The sequence below is a fragment of the Lycorma delicatula genome, chromosome 11 (assembly GCF_047948215.1).
Source record: "Lycorma delicatula isolate Av1 chromosome 11, ASM4794821v1, whole genome shotgun sequence".
NCBI classification, from domain to species: Eukaryota; Metazoa; Arthropoda; class Insecta; order Hemiptera; family Fulgoridae; genus Lycorma; species Lycorma delicatula.
In genome coordinates, this window is record NC_134465.1 from 50,313,798 (window position 1) to 50,340,163 (window position 26,366).

A 26,366-nucleotide genomic window follows, 5' to 3' on the forward strand; every position below is an offset into this window, starting at 1 on the left:
TTGAATGGTACAAAAATTCATTAATTGTAACATTTTGTTTCACATCGCTCAAGTATTGAAAAATTAATTAATATATGTATGTGTATAAATCGATCGGCGTTTGACCCGGAAGTATCACGTGAGGATGAAAAGGAAACAGCTAAACGCAAGGGAACTTCATTGGTTGATACGAAGGAACTCAGGCCTCTTGCTATCCAACAAGATCTTAATTTATAAGGCTATCCTGCGCCCAATCTGGACGTACGGTGTAGAATTGTGGGGAACGGCTAGTACTAGTAATGTGGATATTATACAACGATTTCAGAACAAAATAGGTAATTGCCGAATCTCCGTGGTTCACGCGGAATGATGAGATTCAGGATTATCTAGAGCTCCCATCGGTTCGTGAGATTGCAAAACAGCGCAATGTCAAATATCTGCAGAGGCTTGAGAATCACGTAAACCACTTTGCAATTAATCTACTCGATAACAGCAGAGACGTCCGACGGTTGAAACGAGCCCATGTACTCGACTTAGGGTCTGCGTAACAGTTTGGAATCTAACACCGTCAAGTTTAGTGGTGTCGTATCTAATTTCTTGTTACTTCTCTTTCTTTTTTATTTGTTATTAATGTTTGTTTTTTGGACTATATGGTGCTAAAATTAATGGTTTGTGATTTATAGCTGAGCTTGAAATTTCATATTTGACTTTAAGTTTGCTTGCAACTATTTATTGTATATTATTTATTTTGGGAGTCCCTTAAGGACCTTCTTATCACGTGCTTTTGTCAGGAAACTTATTTATGGCTCCGCAGGAGAGCCGATTGTAATTATAATTGTTATTGAGAAAAAAAAACGTATATAAATAAAAATGTAAATGTTCGTTTGTTCAAAATCGTAAATCTCGGAAATTTCTTCACCGATTGCTTTGAAATTTTGACACAACGTTGTATTCGAATACGCGCGTGTTTTTATATACCTATTTTTCCTGTTTAACCTCCGAGACCGCCGTTAGGTATTGCTTCAGAGGATGAGATGAACGGTTTGTAGCATGTGTGAAAATGACATGCCTGACCGGGATTTGAACCCGGGACCTTTGGATGAAAAGTCGAGACACTACCACGGAGACCGACTATATACCTTTCTTTTTCTTGCGTAGCCTACGGGAATGACCGTTCAGGTATTACTTTAGAGGATGGTATGTTTGAGTGTAAATACCTACTATTTATATACCTAACATGTCACACCTGTGACAGGTAAAAACATGTTGTTTTTTTTAAACAGCGCTATCTGTTGGACGTAAAAGTAACGCACAATATACTAAATATAACGCACAATATACTAAATAGTTTACAATTCCATTTCAATGTTTCCGATATGTGTGTCCGCTATAGAGTAAAAAACTACTAGACCGATTTACGCTCGGGGAAAAAGGGAGAAAGGGAAAAATCGGAATAGGTAAAAGGGAAGAAGGGGTAAATGGGGGGTAAAGGGGAAACGGGGAAAAGAAAAACGAGAAAAGGAAATGTAAAGGGGACAAAAGAAAGTAAGGGAGAAAGGGAATAGGGGGAAACGGGAAAATGAAAGGGAATGTGGTAAAATATAAAATGGGGTTAAGGAAAAGGGGAAACGAATAGGGAAAAAGGGTAAAAGGGAAAGGTTAAATTTTGTGAAGTTCCGTAATGTTCATTTTGTTAATGTTTTATCAAACTTTCAATTGTGTTCATTTAATCTATATATATATATATATATATATATATATATACTCAAATCAAGCAATAGCAAAGCATTGCCGGGTCTGCTAGTAAACTAATATAAAATACTGATACGGACACCACAAAAAATGTGATGTAATTTGGTGTCCATCACAATGCAGTTATGTAACTGTCCACTTTATTAAAGAATTGGAGGATCGTATCTCAGTTTCAAATCAAGTAAGTTTAAATGAAATTCAGTAAAAAGTGTGTATATGTAATTTAATAGACGTACAAGGAAGTCATTTGGTGTCCACATCAGATATTTTAAGTTTGTAATACAAAAACTTTGTTAAATGACTAATAAATGCGTACAATTTATTATCAAAACCTATAGAAAATTTACTTCTGAGAAAATTAATGTAAAATAGCGTTTTAAAAAAATCAAGTTCAAGAAATTTGATTTTATCACTAACACGTACCGAATGAAAACTTAAAAATATCATCAACTACAGAACAAGAAGTTTTTTATTTTTATTTTTTATTTTTTTTGGTTAACCTCCGGGTCCACCGTTAGGCATGCTTCAAAGGATAAGATGAATGATTTGTAGCGCGTGTGAAAATACCATGCCTGACCGGGATTCGAACCCGGGACCTTCGGATGAAAGGCCGAGACGCTACAACAGAACAAGAAGTTAAACCATACAATTGATATAAAGTTAAAAAAATGAAAATTTAATTGATACTTTTAATTAAGATTACAGTAAATTTTCAAAAATATTTCTTTCTACTTCAATAATTTGGCTGCACGCTTTGGGTTCGCTAGTGTTGCTCTTCGCAATTCTGTACCATTTGTCTTAATTTTTGGGGCGGCTTGTGTACACTATATTTCATTAAAGTACGAATATCTCTGTTCTTGAAATATACATTTTTATAAATAAACAAAATGGCGAACAAAGAAAAATGAAGCGATATAGTGTATTTTTCCACGTTTTTCAGTTTGAGTAAGGACACTTAAGTTTAGTTCCAGTACAGCCTGTTAATATGTAATCTCAAAACGTCTGATGTGGACATCACATAACGTACTTGTACACCTATTAAATTATATATTCACATTTCTTCTTTTTTTTTTAATGAAATGTACATAAAATTTTATTTCATTAATACTTTCTAATATTTTTTAATTTTATTGTTATTATTGAATTATTATTTATTGTAAAACCTTTTTTACAATCAGACGTTAATAATTATAAATAAATCAATATGTTTAAAAAAAGGATATGAAGTCGGATTCGAACCGATGTGCCTTTCCCTTGTAACATCCAAATATTACATTAATTAAAATTTTATTGGGCTATAATTCTGGAACCAATGAAAATAAGTACCATTAATGATATATAGTTGCAAAACGTCCAATGAGGGCTTATTATGCAGTTAAAAAAAGTCCAAAATCCAATTTTTTTGGATTTTGGGCTTTTTTGGACACTTTTGGTCCAGTCGATTGCAATCAAAAGGAGAGGTGCACAATTAGATGTTACAAAGACCTAAATCCAAAATGTCAACATCATCTTCAACATTCTTCAACATGAATCGTTTTTGAGTTATGCGAGATACATACGTACGTACAAACGTCACGCCGAACCTAGTCAAAATGGATTCAGGGATGGTCAAAATTAATATTTTCGTTTAAATCTGAAAACCGAAATTTTTCGCGATCACAATACTTCCTTTACTTCGTACAAGAAAGTAAAAAAATATAATATTCGACTTTACCTTTTTTGCTAATTTCAATTTAAACTTAAAATTTGAAAAACTCTGATGTTGATCTTTAACCGTAAAAATCACTAAGCGTTAGGTTAAAAAAAGTTTATAAAAAAATATTAACAATTTCATACTTATATATTATAATACAGAAAATAATATTTATTAAATAATCTTTAATAATTTCTATGAAAGTAATGATGTTAAATATACAATCAGTTGTGAAGCTAATATTAGTTTTATATTTGTTAATCGATATATTTATCATCACCTGCGCAGTGCAGGTGAGGAAGCGATTGATAGATTATACAAACTGGTGTGTAATATTTATGAAAATGGGAAATTTCCATCAGACTTCAAAAAAAGTGTTATAGTTATGATACCAAAGAAAGCAGGGGCAGATAAATGTGAAGAATACAGAACAATTAGTTTAACTAGTCATGCATCAAAAATCTTAACTAGAATTTTATACAGAAGAATTGAGAGGAGAGTGGAAGAAGTGTTAGGAGAAGACCAATTTGGTTTCAGGAACAGTATAGGGACAAGGGAAGCAATTTTAGGCCTCAGATTAATAGTAGAAGGAAGATTAAAGAAAAACAAACCAACATACTTGGCGTTTATAGACCTAGAAAAGGCTTTCGATAACGTAGACTGGAATAAAATGTTCAGCATTTTAAAAAAGTTAGGGTTCAAATACAGAGATAGAAGAACAATTGATAACATGTACAGGAACCAAACAGCAACAATAACAATTGAAGAACATAAGAAAGAAGCCCTAATAAGAAAGGGAGTCCGACAAGGATGTTCCCTATCTCCGTTACTTTTAAATCTTTACATGGAACTAGCAGTTAATGATGTTAAAGAACAATTTAGATTCGGAGTAACAGTACAAGGTGAAAAGATAAAGATGCTACGATTTGCTGATGATATAGTAATTCTAGCCGAGAGTAAAAAGGATTAGGAAGAAACAATGAACGGCATAGATGAAGTCCTACGCAAGAACTATCGCATGAAAATAAACAAGAACAAAACAAAAGTAATGAAATGTAGTAGAAATAACAAAGATGGACCGCTGAATGTGAAAATAGGAGGAGAAAAGATTATGGAGGTAGAAGAATTTTCTTATTTGGGAAGTAAAATTACTAAAGATGGACGAAGCAGGAGCGATATAAAATGCCGAATAGCACAAGCTAAACGAACCTTCAGTAAGAAATATAATTTGTTTACATCAAAAATTAATTTAAATGTCAGGAAAAGATTTTTGAAAGTGTATGTTTGGAGTGTCGCTTTATATGGAAGTGAAACTTGGACGATCGGAGTATCTGAGAAGAAAAGATTAGAAGCTTTTGAAATGCGGTGCTATAGGAGAATGTTAAAAATCAGATGGGTGGATAAAGTGACAAATGAAGAGGTATTGCGGCAAATAGATGAAGAAAGAAGCATTTGGAAAAATATAGTTAAAAGAAGAGACAGACTTATAGGCCACATACTAAGGCATCCTGGAATATTCGCTTTAATATTGGAAGGACAGGTAGAAGGGAAAAATTGTGTAGGCAGGCCACGTTTGGAGTATGTAAAACAAATTGTTGGGGATGTAGGATGTAGAGGGTATACTGAAATGAAACGACTAGCACTAGATAGGGAATCTTGGAGAGCTGCATCAAACCAGTCAAATGACTGAAGACAAAAAAAAAATATTTATCATTTATAAAACTCAATATCATTTCTATTATAAGAGATGGAATGTTAATAAGGAATAGTTTTTATCAACTCAAGGAAGTAAGCAAATGAAATAATCCTGGTATATGATGATTGTTATGCTATATAGTGATTTTCGGTAGTTTTCAAGAGTAATGTATCTTATATTAATTCTCCCAATCTCAAAGTTGTATCATTTCAAAAGACTTCATAATTATTATGAAACTTTATTAAAATTTATCCTGTTATAATAAACAAATTAAAAAACCTAAATAAAATTAATTGAAAGGAAATTCTTAAGTTAGATTTTTATAAAAATATCATATTTTAAACGCAAAAATTTATTTTGATATATAATTTAACAGTAACAAAAAAATTGTAAGTTAAATTTTTATTTTATATTTCTAAGGTAATATACAGTTATATATTTAAATAAGCTGCCATTTATTCGAACATGATACATCTTTTTTTTTATATAATAAAAAAACCTAACAAAAAAACTAATTTTAAGTTAAACTGATTTAAAACAGTTCATTTCCTTATTTATAACAAACATATGTATAATTTTTTTCCTCTTAATTTATCTGGTTTAAACTAATTTTTAACATATATATGGTTTGTTTATAATATATTTATTTTAATTATAAAAAATATATTTAATTAGATAACAGCAGATATATAACAGCCAGTCTAAGTGTTAACATGAACAGTTAACTGACAGATCAAGTATTTTCGTTGTTATTGATAAAGGTATACAATTTTTGGAAGGGGGATGGAGGAAATGAGAGAAAGAGAGAGATAGTTTAGAGATAATATCTCTCTCTTTCTCTCATTTCCTGCATACCTCCTCGTATGTATAAAATGTTGATTAATACAGATTTAGTTATTTAAATGCTTGCTTAGACAAAGTGTTTTAAACTTGACATTTGTTTGTTAATAATTATAATAGTATATTATATATATATATATATATATATATTTATTTATATACTCGTATATCTGCTCCTACAAAGCAAATTGTCCAGATTGACTGACCGATTCATCAACGCCGAAAATTTGTATATAAGTTCACGGTGTATGTGCACACTAAGAAAGGAGTTTTTGAGATTCCGAGTTTAAAGACCTTTAATGGCCTAAAATATTCATGAGAATATCTAGAAACGAAATTTCTATATTTGATTTTTTTAAACTCTGCTATTTTTTTAATTTTTCTCGGTAACAAATGAAGGTAACTTGATTTTGTGTGTGTGTGTGTGTGTGCGCGTGTGTGCGTGTGTGCGTGCGTGCGTGTGTGCGCGCGCGCGCGCGCGTGTGTGTGTGTGTGTGTGTGTGTGTGTGTGTGTAATCTTTATGAGAATATCTAAAAATTAATTTCTAGTTTCTTTAAATTTCAAGTTTAAAGAGCTAAAATGGACTATTGATAATTTTTTTAAAACCCGGCTCTTTTTTTGATTTCTCGGTAAAAAATGAGTATATAAATTGATTTTCGCTTGAATATCTAAAAATAATTTTTTTAAAAAATATCCTGTTTAAAGGGTTAAAGGTCAATTTCTTTTATGGTTGCTCACGGATTTATTTCTTCTGGTCTTTTTTTTTAATTGGTATTGTTTATGATTGGTTGGATAGACGAAGATTCTTTGTTGTTAAGGGTCTTTTAAGTTATTTACCTTCTTTTATTTTTTTATTTTGTGTTGTGAATATGTCTTGTCTTGTCCTAGATTAAATTCATTTTCTGAGATTTGTTTAATTGTTTCTATTTTGAGTTGAAGACTTATTTCTGTGTTTTTATCTGCTTGTTACAGAATTATGATTTGTTCTTTTATTCAGCATGGTTTATTTTCACGTGATTTAATTTTAATTAGTTCAAGTTGTGTTCGTGAATTTTACGTGTTACCTATTTATCATTGTTTTCCAATTTTTTTTTTATTGTATTTGATTTCTTTTTTTATTTTTGCTTATTTATTTTAATTTAAATTTTTTTTTTTGTCTTCAGTCATTTGACTGGTTTGATGCACCTCTCCAAGATTCCCTTTCTAGTGCTAGTCGTTTCATTTCAGTATACCCTCTACGTCCTACATCCCTAACAATTTGTTTTACATATTCCAAACGTGGCCTGCCTACACAATTTTTTCCTTCTACCTGTCCTTCCAATATTAAAGCGACTATTCCAGGATGCCTTAGTATGTGGCCTATAAGTCTGTCTCTTCTTTTAACTATATTTTTCCAAATGCTTCTTTCTTCATCTATTTGCCGCAATACCTCTTCATTTGTCGCTTTATCCACCCATCTGATTTTTAACTTTCTCCTATAGCACCGCATTTCAAAAGCTTCTAATCTTTTCTTCTCAGATACTCCGATCGTCCAAGTTTCACTTCCATATAAAGCGACACTCCAAACATATACTTTCAAAAATCTTTTCCTGACATTTAAATTAATTTTTGATGTAAACAAATTATATTTCTTACTGAAGGCTCGTTTCGCTTGTGCTATTCGGCATTTTATATCGCTCCTGCTTCGTCCATCTTTAGTAATTCTACTTCCCAAATAACAAAATTCTTCTACCTCCATAATCTTTTCTCCTCCTATTTTCACATTCAGTGATCCATCTTTGTTATTTCTACTACATTTCATTACTTTTGTTTTCATCTTGTTTATTTTCATGCGATAGTTCTTGCGTAGGACTTCATCTATGCCGTTCATTGTTTCTTCTAAATCCTTTTTACTCTCGGCTAGAATTACTGTATCATTAGCAAATCGTAGCATCTTTATCTTTTCACCTTGTACTGTTACTCCGAATCTAAATTGTTCTTTAACATCATTAACTGCTAGTTCCATGTAAAGATTAAAAAGTAACGGAGATAGGGAACATCCTTGTCGGACTTCCTTTCTTATTACGGCTTCTTTCTTATGTTCTTCAATTGTTACTGTTGCTGTTTGGTTCCTGTACATGTTAGCAATTGTTCTTCTATCTCTGTATTTGAACCCTAATTTTTTTTAAATGCTGAACATTTCATTCCAGTCTACGTTATCGAATGCCTTTTCTAGGTCTATAAACGGCAAGTATATAGGTTTTTTTTTTTTTTTTAATGTTCCTTCTACTATTAATCTGAGGCCTAAAATTGCTTCCCTTGTCCCTATACTTTTCCTGAAACCAAATTGATCTTCTCTTAACACTTCTTCCACTCTCCTCTCAATTCTTCTGTATAGAAGAATTCTATACAGAATTCTGGATCTAGTTAAGATTTTTGATGCATGACTAGTTAAACTAATTGTTCTGTATTCTTCACATTTATCTGCCCCTGCTTTCTTTGGTATCATGACTTTTTTTTGTGATATCATATCAAAGATCTTTGTTTTTTGATAATTTTTTTTTTTAAATTCGACTATTTTTTTTTAATTTCTCGGTAAAAAATGAGAATATCAATTGATATTTAAATATCTAAAAATCAACTTTTATTTTTTTTCAAATATCTAGTTTAACGGGTTAAAATGGATTTTTTATTATTTTTTTTTTGAAACCCTGCTTTTCAAAAATGAGGATATCAATTGATTTTCGGTGTGTGTAATCTTCATGAAAATATCTAGAAACTAATTTCTTTCTAGATTTTTTCGAAATTCGACTATGAAACGGGTAAAGGAAAAGTAAAAAAAAATTTGAACAATGATTGTAAATTTTCCCAATCCCGACTATAGTAAAGGAGATATTCAGTAGATTTAAGCTTGCAAAATATTCTTGAGATAAATATCTAAAAACCATTCTTATGTCTTTTTGAGGGGTTTTTTTTTTAAAGAAAGCGACGGTGTACGGTGTAGTGGTTCAACCAGCACAGCTACCCACTGTTTACTGTATATGTGACGCGACTGGCTGTACCTGCCTTCAGTTACTTAACTAAAAAATATAAAATAAAATAAGAATTGACCGCGACGCGAAACGCAAGTAACCAAACATACAGCGCAGGCAAAGCTGCGACGGATATATATATTATCAGTTTTACCTCGTTGATTATTACTAAACTTACGACATCTTTATTTAATATGTTTGTTATTATTTTTTATTTTTCTTTAAATTTTTATTGTATCAAGAGAATATAAAAAAAAAATTATTTAACATTTATTTTAATGTAAACATCTAAATTATTTTCTAAATTTTTATTTTAAAAAAAAAACTTGTTTATTATTTATTTTTATATAACTGAAAATGTTTTAAAATTTATTAACATTTCAGATATACGTATATAGCAGAACATGCGTGATTTGTTCACATAATTTTTTTAAGGAACTTCCAATCTTTCGTACATCTAGTAACAAGAAGTCCATAGATTTATTACTACCTAATTTTTTTTTATAAAAATTCAATTTATGAGTAACTCGTTGAAAAATTGCTGACGAAAAAAAATAAAAATGGAATAAAGATATATATTTTTTTATTAAAATAAATATTTATCACTTATTCCTTCTGTTTAATGTTCTTTTTTAATACTTTCATAGTGATTTGTTCTTTTTCAGACGATGTTTTTATTAAATATTTAATAATAATAAAAAAAGAAACATAATTTAAAATATTAAAGATATAAAAATTAATGTTTAACATCTCGTTTATTAAAATAAATTAACGTAGTCTATAAACACGTACTTAGAGAATTCAGAATTTTATTTTATCCTTGTATTTATTTTTATGAATATGCAATCTATGCTAAAAAAGAATGGTCTCTTATTTAAAAAAAATATCTACTTATATTAAACCAGATGTAACTTATTTTCTTGTAACTCAAAATATTATTTCGGATTATGAGAATGGGTCTTATGCTTCCATTGCCATTTTTAATAAATTATTGAATAAACTTTAAAAGATTTTCCCACCAATTTATTTAAAATATAATTAAAAATTTTGTTTTACTAGATCAATATACTTAGTTGATGAATTTTTAAATAGCTCAAATTAAACAAGAGATAAATATTTAAAATTAAAAAACACAACTACCAAAAAAAAAAAACATTGCCGTTTTTGTTCTGGTTTAGTTACATCGTAATTTTATATAACATTAACAAATACCCCGTTTGAATTTTGAAAATCGGACGATTTTTTTCAGAGATATTATTATAAGAGCATCCTAATGCATCTCCCAAAACAGCGACCTAGGGGCACCCAGTTTGTTACCAGTTGATTGTGACGATTTGGTTTAGCCCCACACGATGTGCTCGCATCACCTTACCACTCTAGCGTCACACACAATCGCCCCACAAGAAGTTCATTTTTATTAAACAGGAATATTTTTAATTTATTTAATATTATTTTATTTTATTTAACGTAAATTTAATTCTACAGAGTGATTTTTTAGTCCTGTTACCCAATTTTAAATGTAATTTAAGAAAGGGAAATTTAGGTGGAATAAAAAGATGTATTTGTTACTTACAAAAGAGATTTAATAAAAGCTATTACTTACATAATTGTTAAAGAATATGCTCAAAATGCCCACCACTTGCGGTTATACACGCACGGACTCTTTTCAGCATATTAGCAGAAACCTTTTTAAGAATTACATTGGAAATATTCGTGATTAAATCTGTAATATTGACTTTAAGTTCATCAATAGTGTGAGGATTGTTTTTGAAGGCCTCGGACTTAATATAGCCGCATAAAAAGTAGTCAGTAGATGTGAGGTCTGGGGACCTTGGAGGCCATAAGCCCTTGCTTATTATTCGATCATCAAAGAACTCTTGTAGAAAACCCATGATTTCTCGAGATGTGCGGCATGTAGCGCCGTCTTGCTGAAACCAGCAATACCGTTCTCGAGGTTCCAGTAGGGACACAAATTAACGTACAATATTCCTGTATACTTCCACCATTTACTGTCTGTTCGAAGAATACGGATCCGACTATAGGATGACGAGATATCGCACACCACATACCAATTTTTTCAGGATGCAAAGATTTGTCTTGTAAAGCGTTAGGATTTTCAACCGCCCAAATTCAACAGTTTTGACTGTTCACGTAACCATCGAGATGGATCCAAGCTTCATCACTAAAGAACACTGTGTTTAAAAATTCGATTCCGTTGTCGTTTACGAGAGACCTAAACCGACGGCAATATTGCAATCGTTTGTTTAAATCTGGAGGGTGAAGCTCTTGGACTAATCGTACGCGATACGGATACAATTTCAATTTTTTAGCGGCTTTCTGAGTACTCGAATATGACAAACCGACTTGCGTGAAAGTTTTCGTAAACTTTTCCGTGGAGAATTGAGCGATCTTGTTTTCACATTCTCTAAAACATCATCTGTCAACCGACCGCTACGTTTTGTGTCGGAAACACTACGTGTCTCTCGAAATCGGTTTGCTAGCCTAGAAATTGATATTTTTTTCTGGCGGAGGAACACCAAGAAATTTAATTTGAAGGGATTCTTTTACCCTTGCGTACGATTTCGTAGCAAAATATTGTTCAAGAATGAAAACTTGTTGTTCTATGGTAAAAGATATTCTGTTCGTAACACAACCGGAAACGGCACAAACGTTTACACAGCTCAAGGAGAATCAACTCACGCTGCCGTATCTATACCGGTTGAGTAGCGCTACCAACTTCGTGTTACAATAAAAAAATTTCCCTTTCTTAGAAAAAAATTACCAGACATTAACAATTGGGTAACAGGACTAAAACATCATCCTGTATTATTTTTGTAATATTATTCATTCAATTGATTCGAATCATTCAGTTAAAACCCAGCTCAGACAGTGATAGAAACTCTCAGTTCACAGTTCATTAATTCAATTCATTAAAGTTTATAATATTTTTTCGTTTATTTAATTTAATGATTCTAACCAAAGTGCGCCCGCACATACCATATTTCATTCGCGTGATTGTGATTGTACTAGCGGCCACTTTAAATACTTTTTTACACTTTAAATATTATTCATTTATTTAATTCTATCGCTCACCTGTGACGCTACAACACAGCTGATGCTGGAGAGTAAATAGAAAAAGAAAGAAAGACGACTTCAGCGTCTGTACGGCTACACTAGCACTCTTTCTGGTGAAAGGAGATTCTAATGACACACTGTACCCACTTAGCCACTAGTTTATTTAGAGCATTTTTTTTTTGTAAATATTCTTATTTTTTAATTGTTAATAAATTTGCCAAAGAAAAATATGACCTTAATTAGGCGAAATCTCAAGATACTGAGGATGACCTTGCTCTTCAGCCTCCGTGACCTTTTAAGTTGAAAATTTAATAGCATTAATGCCCTATATATAGAAGTAATCTAACCAAGTTTGATCAAAATCGGTCCATTATATCTGGAGATATAAAGTGATTTAGTGGCTAACATCCGGTATACGCACACGTACATACGAAGATACGGAAAATTTCCATTCGGTTTTTTGGGTCCCTTTGGTGTCAAAACGTAACGATCCGGAGAAGCCGCATATGCCAAAATTGGACCGATTACCGTGCTGTACTTTCTATAATAGCTCTACTGTATCACTAGGCGGGAAAGTAAAAATTTTAACGTTTCTGTAAAGCGTGAATATTTTATTGTTATTTATCAGTATAATTCTCACAATCCCTCTGGAACGACGAACGAAGCGAGCTCTGGGGGAATAAATAGCAAGAAAAACGAGATCTGCGGATATGGGTTAGGTCCCGAGGTGCCCCTAAGTTGGCTCCGGGGTTTACCTGGGTCATCCTTTGTCCCGGGGGTGGAACCTCCTGGCTAGATGGGTGAGCGAGCGAAACCATCCCCGACCCTGGTTATTTATATTACGTAAATTAAAAGAAAAATTATTGTGAAATAAAATATTTAAAAAATAGTAATTTATTACTATTATTATGAAACGAATTATTAAACTTTAAAACTTATCGGAGATGATATTTTTTATGAATAGTGCAGTTCTATATATAAATATATATTCTTATACAGAAGGAGCAAAGCCCTTTAGTACAGTTATCTATATAACAACAAAAAATAACTATATTCGAGTAACGTAACAATAGAAAATGAAATTTCCTATACAAAATGGTGTACATCTGTTGTACAGCACATGTGTATTTCTTTTTGTACATTATAAGTGTAACATATGAACATTATAGGTATAATTTAGGATAAACTACTATTATATTGTGCCCATTGTATTGTTAGGATTATACGGAACTAATAAATAAAGGAATACTGTAATTCTTATAGTTGTCATAAATCTCACACTGAAAAATCTGTCAAAGCAAGTTTGTGAATTTAAGAAATGTATGTATTTGACCGTGAAAAGCGAAATAAAAAAAGATTATTATTAAACTAACACTGTGTTTCCATTTATTTTTTTTTATTTGCAAGTTTACATGGACATTTTTTGTTTGATTACTAAAAAAAGAGAATTATATTCCAGTTTAAATCGTAAAATAATATTCATTAGTTATTATATTTAAATACAGTAAGATTTTTCTTAAAAATAATCCCCAGTTATAAAATTCTGGATCTACTTAATCAATAAAAATAAATAAATAACAAAAAATGGACTATATTTTCAAAAAATATTCGAGGTCGCTTCAAAGAAGTATACGAAGAAATACATTAAAAAAAAAAGCATGAGGTATTTGATAAATCCATGAAAAAATTAAAAAAAGTCAATTTTTTGGAAAAGTTTTTTTATTTCTTTCAACATAATTTTCTTTCACGTCTTAATACAACGATGCTTAAATTTTTCGATCACATCTTAACAGTATAATTTATCAAAGTTTTCAAAATAGGCAGATGTATTGGTAATAATTTGATTATTTCACGGGAATCTCTATAAAAAAACCGTTTCTTCATATCTGGTAACAGATGTCTGAAAATGATGTCTGGCTACAAGGAGGATACGGAAAAATTATATTAACAATTATATATTATTATATAAAATTATTAAATTATATCGGATATATTATAACGGAATAATTATATCTATTCAGAAAATAACCAAATTCTATTTTTTTAGTTTTTATAATTTTACAGATTATTGGTCCTTGTTCCTTTCAAAGTACTACCCTTCTTTATTCACACCGTTTACCCAGTGGTGTTTCCACTTCGCGAAGCAATCCTTTCTTTTTCCTGTTTAGCCTCCGGTAATTACCGTTCAGATAATACTTCAGAGGATGATATGTATGAGTGTAAATGGAATGTAGTCTTGTACAGTCTCAGTTCGACCATTCCTGTGGCTAATTGAAACCCAACCACCAAAGAACACCGGTATCCACGATCTAGTATTCAAATTCGTGTAAAAATAACTGACCTTACTAGTCGTGAAGCAATCTTAGATAGCTTCATTTGAAATAGCCTTTAAGGTCCGTGACGAATTTGCTTTAATGACATCAATAGTCTCAAAACGGCATCCTTTCATCACTGATTTTAATTTTGGAAATAGTAATAAATCGTTAATGAGTCAGGTCTGACGAGTAGGGAAGCTGAGGGAGGAAAGTCATTTGATTTTTAGCACAAAACTGACGAATTAATAAAGCTGAGTGCGGGTGCATCGTCGTGGAAAATGGCCGTGTGACACGGGTCATTGTCATGATGAAGCAACCACTCGTCTGCAATGTCTGGTCTCACGCGAATCACTCTTTGCCTGAGACTTTTAAGGACACCTTTGTAAAAGACTTGGTTGACAGTTTGTCCTGTAGGAACAAATTCTTTATGCACGATACCCCTACTGTCAAAAAAGCAAATCGGCACGGTTTTGATCTTTGATTTGCTCATTCGACATTTTTTCGGTCGAGGAGATGACGGAGTATGTCACTCTTCGCTTTGCCGTTTTATTTCAGGATCGTACTCAAATATCCAGGATTCATCACCTGTGATCACACGATTGAAGAATTCTTGGTCGTTGTCAATCCTCTCAAGAAGATCAACGCACACGTTTCTTCGATCGTCCTTCTGTTCCGTTGTGAGGTTTTTCGGCACCGATTTCGCATGTCCAAATCGTCTGTCAAAATTTGATGTACAGTGAAAGCGTTTAAATTTAACTGTTCACTCATCATCCTTGTTAAACAACGGTCAGATCTCACAAGAACCCTCACACGCTCAACATTTTCGTCAGATTTTGAAGTCGAGGGTCTCTCTGAGCGAGGTTGATCTTCAACGTGTTCTTGGCCTTCCAAAAATGATTTGTGCCGACGGAAAACTTGTGCTCTTGATAAGCAATGTTCCCCATAGGCCTGTTTCAACTTTTCAAAAGCCCCACTCGCGGATTTCCCAAGTTTAACATAAAACTTGATTGCACAACGTCGCTCTATATTCCCATGCTCCATTTTCGTAACACACATCTTCACTGATGGTCCTGTCAAAAATAATGTGTTAGCTGAACGGAGTTGAAACTCGTACTGAGCATGTGGAAGGGATGAACAAACCGGTCTAGTACAGACCGGTAGACACAGCGTTGCCAGATCGCTTGCAGTGTTACCAATCTCATTACTTTTCTCATACATTTCGTATAATTATCGTTTAATCCTTATTCAGAAATTGGTTACATAATGAGCATTCCAAAAGATAGTTGTGATCATCTTTCTTGTAGATACAACGGTTTTTCCTTCTTTGAAGCTAGTTCCCCGACTGTTACCGTTTGCTGGTTTCAAATTGGTAATAATATATCCAAGTTTCAAATACTCGGAAGAAATTACGTAAGAATTCTAATCGGTTACGTTGAAACAGCCTCAAATTGTGCTTAGAAATCTTTACTCGTTCATCCTTTTGATCGATTGTCAATAAACGTGGCATCCGTTTTGCAGATAGTTTTTGTATACGTAAATATTCATGTAAAATATACTACACATTTATTGTCTTAGTCATTTTATGCATGAATTAATAATTCATCAACTTTATCATAGATTTTTCATTATTTTTTACTATTGTAACCTCAACCAGAGATAATATCTTCTACAATACAAGGTAGGTCTTGTTAACATATTTCTTGATATGCTGGAAAAAGTTTTGGGACAATACGTTAACTAAGCTTCCTTTTTTGTAATTTTGGAGAACTTTCCATTATTATCTCAACTTTTAATGTTATAATTTGGAACAACTTCATTATAATTGTCATTTTTTATTATAAACGGTTGTCCTTTGTGAAATATTGTCACCAAAGTAATCCGTTTCTAAAATAAAATTTTTTGCTTATCATAGAAAACTTAATTCCTTTATCAGGTAAACATAATGTTGACGACAATTTTTGTTTTAATCAAAACGCTAAATTGTTTTATTTGTACGGTATTCAGTGACAGAATTATACGTAAACAAACCAATTTTAACACAACGCCGTTTCCGCTATTTTTTTTTTTTTTTTTTTTTTTTTTTTTTAAGAGAGGAAACAAGATTGCAATGTCAGCCGTATTGTGGCATCATAAATGTTGCCAACTTATAAAACAATAATTTCCCTTTCATGATTACTATTTCAATTAAAAGCTCAGGAATATTTTAAAGCTACCTCATGTTAAATATTGGAAAAATACCATTTAAATTTGCTCCTTTTATGGACCTAATGTTAGTTAAAATAATGAGCTTATTCTTTTAATAAAATAACTAGATGAATTACCCAACATTCCACTTTTTAAAATTTGGATACAAAATTCTTTTCTTTCAGAAAAGATTCTCAAAAAAAAATATTTATATAAAGAACGAAAACCAGTTTTTGATTTATCAGGTAAATTCATTCTCCTTTTAAAGGTTGATCAAAAATGTTTAACCTAATACCCTTCGAGTGATACACCATTTTAAAAGTATTTGGAAAAAATCAAAATATAGAGGTTTATACCTCGTTCTTGTATAAAATAATGATTTGTCAAATATATAAAAAAACGTATAGTTGCCTACTGAAATTTATTCATGTTATATTTATAAAATCGAATGGTCATAGGCGAAATGGTATGCAAGTCATTAAAAAAAAGTCATTCCTACAAGTAACACACATTTACCAAAACATTATACCAGAAGTTTGATATCGAAAATGAAGAGTGAAGTGGTTTCCCATAGCCTTCCTTCTTCACTCATTTGAATAAACTACAGCATATCAGCGTACCAAACACACCTTAATTCTAAATCTATGTTTAGTCCAACAAGTGACACCTTCACTCTATTTACCACAGGTACTGGCTGTATAATGAATATCATTACTTTCAGAGAAAGCACTTAAATTAGTGCCTTTTTATTTTACAAAATAGTTATAAATTTACTGGTATTTAAAAAATAAGACTTGGATACTGAAATAAAAGTCATAAATAGAAAAACTATCATAAATTTTCTACAAAAAAATTAAATAAATAAAATCAGATTAATATTACAATTGTTAAAGAATTACTATCAGTAAATATAAGGAAATTACGGTTGAGTATAATCATAACAATTTTAGTAACCTACCAAAAATCGCAAAAAAAGTAACAACCATCTTCAGGAACAACAAGCATATCATACCAGGTTTTATTTGAATTAAAATGTAGGTGATATTCAGCCTTTAATATGTTCTTCACCACTTGCACTGGTTATATAGTGAATGTCATTAATTTCAGCAAAAGCAACTGTGATTAGTACATTTTATTTTTTTATTTCTTAAAATAACAAACAATTTGATCGAGAAACAATGCATTATGTCTATGCTGATTAATGGAAATAAATCTCTAACTCGGTTTAAAAAAAATAATGAAAATTATTTTTAATCAAGGAAATTATTATTTAACATTTCTTTGTTAAAATAAATAAAAAATAAATTTTTTGGCTTAAAAATAAATATTTTTATTTTCCTTTCAACAAGTATTTTAAAGTTTGCCACACTTTCTATAGGTGAAAAATAGTACTGTATTTATTCGAGTACCCCCCAACCCTCGAATAAGCCCCGCACCTCGATTTTCCGGACCGAAAATTAAAAAAAAAAAAATCGAGTATATACCGGTATTTTAAAGGGCAACAAATATGATAAAAATATACGAAAATATTTAGAAAGTAAAGCATTTAATTCGTTCATTTAAATTACAGTATTAATTTTACATTAATAATTAATTACCGTAAGTACTAGTTTAGAATCAGTAGGCCAGTAAAACGAAAAGAAAGTATCATGTTGAAAAGGACCATTTCAATACACTTTTTAATATGGGATTTTATTTTTAATTAATCAGTTTCACTGTCAATGTCTGTAGAAGAGTTACCGGTAGTCTCCACGTCGCTCTGCCGCCAAAGGTGATCGTCTTCACTACCATCAAGTTCATTAGATATTCCGCATTTTTTTAAAACTTTTCCTTATTAATTCCGTGGAAATACCTTCCCAAGCATCTTTTATCCAAACACAAATCCGGTTAAAATCTGGGCGTTCGATTCTTCCTGTAGACGTGAGAAAGAAATTTTCATCAGCCATCCATTTACTGTACAGTTGTTTTAATGCAGATTTGAACGGTTTATTAATGCAGACGTCTAGTGGTTGCAATAGAGATGTCAATCCGCCTGGAATTATTACTTGGTCTGTCATAGCTTTTTTTAAAATGTCTTTCACTTTATCAGTCGTATGCCCCCGATAACTATCCATTACTAGCATACCGGTATTTTTTTCTTTAAGTAAATCTCCTGATCGCTTTTGCCGTACACACCCTGATCCGAGCTAAAATTAAGGTTTAGTCTATCCAGCCTGATTCCTGTGCTCTAATAATAACTCCATTTACCTTTACGATAGGAAGAGTTTTTCTTTTAAAAACAATGTACGGAGGTAATTTTGATCCATCAGAAGTAATGCAAAGCATAACACTACACCTTTGTTTTTCATTACCACCAGTGCGAATCGTAACACTTTTTTTCACCTTTCTTGTTTACGGTTTTGTCAAATGGCATTTCAAAATATACGGGTGTTTGATCAGCGTTTCCTATTTAAGAAGGCAAATAGCCTTTATCTTTTCTAAAATTTATTATGTATCTGTGAAAATGTAATATTTTTTGTTCATAAGCGTCTGAAAGTCGTTGAGAAATGCTCGTCTTTCGTCTTATTGACAAATCATTTCGTGCAAAAAATCGTGTTATCCATCCACGGCTTGCTTTAAAATCAACTTTATTAAATGATTTAGCGATTTCACGAGCATATGATTGATACATTTCTGTCGTGACAGCATAACCGCATTTCCTTTTTTCCATAACAAAGTCATACAATTTTTTTTCTATGTCTGTGCATTTCGGTTTTAAGCCACGAAAAGCCCTTTTATTACCAGTACCTTTCACCAGAAGTTGTTTCTTCTTACGGCAGTCTCGAATGCACCTTTCATCTACGTCAAAGTTTCTTCCTGCCGCCCGATTTCAAATTTGTTCAGCCTCTTCTATAACGCGCAGTTTTTAATTTACTGTAAAAGATCGTAGACGCTGTCCTTTTGTACTCATTAATGCCGTAATTAAAATAAATCACCGTATTAAAGTTTACAAGATAAACTAAACAGATAAAATGCACATAACCGTCCACATACACAAACAGTACAATGACTATGGCGAATAGACAAGACGACGATGGGTAACTGATACTGGGTAACTTTAGTGTCATTAGAACCGGATGCAGCCTATACAGAATGAATCGGTTTCATAAAAATACCGTAACTTCGTTCCTATCGATAATATGAACAGGATGTTAATAATTAAGGATGTATTCTGTATAAGCGGCATCCGGTATTGATAAACGAAAGCCTAATGTAACTGTAATATTTATGTGATTGAATTTAGGTACTTCTAAGAAAACGTTTACTTTACATAAATTATCCTGGCTAAAGGTTATGTTTCAAGTAAGCCCCGCACCCTTATTTTTTCTCTCCAATTCCAAGAAAAAAAGTGCAGTGGGTACTCGAATAAATACGGTAATTATACTTGAAATTTAAATAATTTTCGTTCAGTAAAATGATGTTTTACTTGATTGGAGTTTACATTTTTTTTTTCTTTAGTTGTCCTTCCCATAAAAATGATACAAAGGATTATATAATTTATCAGAAGTTTTTTTTTTATCCAAATAAATACTTAAGTAATCATAGTTTCATTTTATTATTTTTTATTTTTATTTTTTTGGATGAGTTTTATAAATGTTGATATGAACTGCATACAAATAAAAAAATATTTTTATTTCTCTCTGTGTGTGTGTGTGCGTGTGCGTGCGCATGCCCAAGGATTTGCCTTTATGTGTCTGTGCTAACACCCATTTACAAGATGTGACACTAATCAAGTAATTTATTGGATGAACGATTTTATATATATATATATATATATATATATATATATATATATATATATATATATATTACTGTATTTTGTGTATATATGTATATTTGTTTACTTTCTAATGTTTAATGGACTGTATAGAAATACAGACCAGTACAATGTAAAGTAAATACAAACCGTTTGGTTCAGATTTATTCTATCCATAAATAAATTTTAAACTGACTAGCAACAAGATGTGACGATATGTCATAACTTATAATCTCACTAACAGCCAGTCGTATTATTATTATTATTACACGGTAATGTAGACAAAGAGGTATTGATGACGTAAGGAGGGGATAATAGATACCCTTCAGTCTTGCTCCTGGTGTGAAAGTCCGTGTTCCTTTCAAATCTTAAACAATGATCCTGTTTAATATATAAACATTATATCAAGAATAAATACAAGAATTAAATAAATACAATTAGCGTTTGACTTTTATTTTATTTATGATTCATATTAAATTTAATTCTTTTCTTTTTAATTCAACAAACTGACCCACCAACCAACAACATTCACTTTACTTTGGGTACATATATATTCTAATTTATCTAAATTTTGTTGCTTTGAACAGTTTTGTTATAACATTAATATTGCATCACAAAATATATATATATATATGTGTGTGTGTGTGTTTGTTTGTATATATGTATGTGCACGTATAAAATTTATTTAAAGCAATGATTTTTATCACACAGGTACAGTAAATAATTTTTTTTTAATTATTTACGATTTTAATAACTGCATTAGTAATTTTTTTGATTTAATCTCTAATTTAAAACATATATAGTGATTTTTATATAATTATTTTGTTTAAAATCTTAAATCAAAGAACTGACTTCCGGTTTGAATTCAGGTTAAAATATTCATTTTTTTTCTCAACAATATCCCGCAAATTAATCTTTAATACGTAAAAAAAAATTATTTCAGTCGCTGCTTATAAAATAAATTAAAAAAAAAAAAACAATTTAAGGCATTTTCTTATAAGTGTATTTACATTGTAATTTAATTATAATTAATTTATATAATAATTTATTTTCTTCTATATTTTATTTATTTATTCTCAAAGCAACAACAGACTTAAAGTTACTTCATGGTAGATAAATTTTTTAATATATGAAAAATGGCAAACCTGACCGGTATTTAAATTCAGAACCTTCCGCATTAAAGGTGGAGATTCTGCCACTTTGTCATGGAAGATCAGCCAATAATAATTAATTGTTATTATTAAGAACGATGATTGGAATTTGACAAAGAATAATTTATTATTTTTATTTATTAATACAAACTTAAACTGCAGTTTTCTTTTATATAATTAATTGTATATTTTATGGTACTGGTATGGAAAAGATTTTTACATCAGTTTCCATTAATTCAGAAAAATGCTTTTTTATTATTTGTTTTATAATACAATTCTACCTCATTCTGACATGTTATTGTATATTATCTAATTTTTAATCAATTGACTGATGAATTATGCACCACAGAAGCTTACAAAGAAGACTGTATGTATGAATATGGAAAAGGAAATTTTTAGTGTATGAAAAATTTCACGCTTGACCAGGATTAAAACTCAGGACCTTTGGATGAAAAGCTGAAATACTACCACTCCACTATAAAGATCGGAGATTTGAATATTTATTTATTTATGTTGTAGTATATGACAGCATAATGTCCGCATAACCTTTTAACCGCAAAATTTTTTATTTATTTATTTATTCCCAAAGGAACAACAGGTTGCTTTATTTTAGATGAATTTTGTAGCATATAAAAATGCCAAGTACGAGTTGGATTTAAACTCAGAAACTATTGGATGAAAGGCAGATATGGTACCATTCTGGCATGAGGCATATAATAGAATAATAAAAACTAAGATAAACAAAACAAAAAAATGTATAAATAAAAACCAGAGGAAAGGTTAGGTTACAAATTTTAAAACTTTGGTTATAACACGCTTTTTTACCAACAGACAAAACAATGTAAATCAATACAAACAGAAAACAATCATCAAACACAATATTTAAACCAAACTGTTTTGACTGCATAACGTTCTGTATTGGTCAAAACGAGATGCAGATCCAAACAAGAATAAAATAAAAATTAGAAGCACTCCGCAGCAGCATAGAGTCAACATTTAACAATCATCTTATCAATACAAATTAAAAATCCACTAACATTGACATAAATCTTGATATATTGCAACATAAAGAAAACAATACATCTTAAAACATTTGAAAATTATAAAATATTTGAATTTACCGCAATAATATAATAAAATGATCAACTGAATTTAAATTCAACAAAGTATTTCATGAATTACATCTAAATATATTGCATTTTTAACTAAAAAAAAAAGAATTCTTATCCAGCAATAACATCAGTTGAAGTGAGAGTAAGTATTATTGTAATGTTTAATTAATGTACACCTTTTTGTCGGACGCAATAAAACAATTTACATACGGTCCCCACTAAAAATGATAGGTAAATTAAAAAATAATAATTTTTTAACATTGAAGTAATGAAATGTAGTAGAAATAACAAAGATTAATAAAAGAAAAGATTATGGAGGTAGAAGAATTTTGTTATTTGGGAAGTAGAATTACTAAAGATGGACGAAGCAGGAGCGATATAAAATGCCGAATAGACAGGCGAAACTAGCCTTCAATCAGAAATATAATTTGTTTACATCAAAAATTAATTTAAACGTCAGTAAAAGATTTTTGAAAGTATATGTTTGGAGCGTCGCTTTATATGGAAGTGATTCTTGGATGATCGGAGTATCTGAGAAGAAAAGATTAGAAGCCTTTGACATACGGTGCTATAGGAGAACGTTAAAAATCAGGTGGGTGGATAAAGTGACAAATGAAGAGGTATTGTGGCAAATCGATGAAGAAAGAAGCATTGCTGTTCGAACAATAGAAAAAATGAACCGCCGAAAAGTGTACTCTTGTTTCGTTCGAAACTTCTTGAATGAAAACAAAAACACGTACTTCTTTGCGCTCAAGACTTTCTTTGAAACTGTCGATAGCGACCCGAATTTTTTTTCATTTTTAACCGGGGATGAAGTTGGTGTTCATGTATGATCCGCAAACGAAGCGTCAATCTGCTGCTTGGTTGAGTCCCGGAACATAAAGACCGGAGTATCTGAGAAGAAAAAATTAGAAGCCTTTGACATACGGTGCTATAGGAGAACGTTAAAAATCAGATGGGTGGATAAAGTGACAAATGAATAGGTATTGTGGCAAATCGATGAAGAAAGAAGCATTGCTGCTCGAACAATAGAAAAAATGAACCGCCGAAAAGTGTACTCTTCTTTCGTTCGAAACTTCTTGAATGAAAACAAAAACACGTACTTCTTTGCGCTCAAGACTTTCTTTGAAACTGTCGATAGCGACCCGAATTTTTTTCATTTTTAACCCGGGATGAAGCTGGTGTTCATGTATGATCCGCAAACGAAGCGTCAATCTGCTGCTTGGTTGAGTCCCGGAACATAAAGACCGGCGAAAGTCAGGTAACAAAAATAAAGATTGAAAACGGTGTTGATTTCATTCTTCGACTCAAAGTGCCTGATTCATTATAAATTTTCCTAACTGGTTAAACCGTTTATTCTAAATTCTATTTGGAAGTACTGAAACGCCTGATGCGTCGCATTCGTCGAATCCAGCTCGAATACTGGGATCCGAGCAGTTGGAGTCTCATAGATGACAATTTGAATACTAGATCGTGGATACCGGTGTTCTTTGGTGGTTGGGTTTCAATTAATCACACATCTCAGGAATGGTCGAAATGAGAATGTACAAGACTACACTTCATTTACACTCATACATATCATCCTCTGAAGTATTATCTGAAGGGTAGTTACCGGAAGCTAAACAGGAAAAAGAGAGAGACGACAATGCCCCTGCACACATGACAACAGTTTTAACACGTTATTACGCCGCATATCAAATCACCGTCTTTTCCCATCCCCCTTATTCACCCGATTTGGCTCCAGCAGATTATTTTCTGTTCCCGAAACTCAAGTTGAAGATGAAATACCGCTTTTTGACAACATTCCGGTCAACCAAAAGCTTGCACCGTGCAGTTGAAGGCGATCCCATAAAGTGATTTCTCCAGAGCGTTTGACGAACACTACCGGTAATACAACGTGTGTATAACTAGAAAAAGGTGATGTGAAGAAATTCGTTTATCTTTAAATCTGTATTTTTATTTAATGTAGTTCAGGAACTTTTCAGACATTTTATGTATATTACCTTCCCCAAAAAAAAATCTTTAGTCACTGTTTTTCATGTATAATTATTTTTTCATAATATAAGAATAAATAACTAATGCCAGGAAAGTATTACAGTTTTGTTCTCAGCTTTTTTTATTTTATAATAATTGTATACTTTCTGACATTGCTCTGATCAAGGTTTTACCAAAGTTTCCCTTGATTTATCCAGACAAGCAGTTTTTTTTATTCATGAAGTAGCATGTCTACCTATTCCTGATGTGATCTATATAATGTTTTATTTTCTATTCATTGGAATATATAATTTATTTGTTTATGTGAGGTTGAATGATTGAGTGTATCAGGTGTTTGTTGGTTTTCTGTATACTTTTTTTTTTATTATTGATATATGATCATTTAATTATTAAATTATACTTATCAATCAATCATATATTTAAATTGTTTACAAACATAATTTTTAATTTTTGTTTTTTAGCACTAATAATTATCATCATCAATTACCTCATGATAATCATTATAATAATAATAATAATAATGATTATGATGTAGAAATAATTGATTATAAACCACTTAACCATTGGTTAAAAGAAATCAGATATCTTTATGAACCAGAATGTATGACAACATTACAAAGTAAATCATTAACAGCAGATTTAAATTCGCAAGTTACCATTATGGCGGCTGTTACTACTGAAGCAGTTCGCACTTTACAATTTCGTACCAAATTAATATCGACTGAATTTTCTAAATTATACAGGTAAGAATCATTCATTTAATTTCATTAGTATTATATCAGATATTATCTTTACAATTTAAATTTAAATATAAATTACTACACATACAGAATAAAAAACTAATCTTTTATTCTCGTTAACAGTATTACACATCAGGGTTTTTTCATATCTTAATCATTTCAAGACCTTCTATAACAAAAAAAAAAAACAATTTTATCAGTGAAGTATTCCAGAAGAATATTTGTATATACATATGTGTAATGGCGTGTTTTTTACTTGATATTTTGAGACCAGATTGATCAATTTTGATGAAATTTGGTACAATAATCTCTGTATTTGGGACATTGATTCCATTAAATTTTGTCACAATTGGTTAAGAAGACAAGGTAATATTACCTCATGGGTTTCATATCTCAAAATTTTGCTCAAGGAATAGATAAATGTTTTTCTAAATTTAATACCCCTTCGGTAGATAAGAAAGACACTTTATTATGTTTTAAATCTTATTCAACCCTCCCTCATAAAGGAGTTTAAGAAAAAAAATTTGTTTTTTTTTTCATTTCTGTTCCCAAAGCCACATCCTTGTACTTATTGCATGATTGATTTCATTACATTAGTATTTTAATTGTGAGGGTTGGAGGATAAGCCTATTTTTTTTTTCATCATTTATCATTTTCCTTGATGTATTTAGAAAGGATTAAGTCGTTTTTATGAAATTTTGTTCACCGACTTTAGTATCAAGTCATTGATACAAATTAATTTTGGTTACAGTTGGTCAAGGGAATGGAAGAGAGTCAACATGAGTCCTGAATCTCAAAATTTTACTCAAGACTTGAATTGTTTTTACATAATTCTTTAATTGTATTTTATATAATTTAGTGTAACTCATAATTTTCCTTCTAAATAGTGTTAAGGGTCTCCAGTGATATTTAACATTAAAAATATTTAAAAACTGTTGAAATATATCCCCTTACAATTTTTACATCATGTTGATTTTGAAAGAGAAATCTGTTGGTAAAATATGTTTTCCTTTTATAGGAAAAATT

General features: G+C 30.9%; 1 protein-coding gene across 2 annotated transcripts in view; it reads left to right on the forward strand.

The window, feature by feature from the left end:
• The window catches only part of insc (spindle orientation adaptor protein inscuteable), a 253,116-nt gene that overhangs the window by 199,286 nt on the left and 27,464 nt on the right, over window positions 1–26,366 (forward strand). For both annotated transcript variants that reach the window (XM_075378868.1, XM_075378869.1), the window contains one exon: window positions 25,062–25,343. In XM_075378868.1, the coding sequence (XP_075234983.1) occupies window positions 25,062–25,343 (282 nt within the window). The remainder of the gene's footprint in view (window positions 1–25,061; window positions 25,344–26,366) is intronic.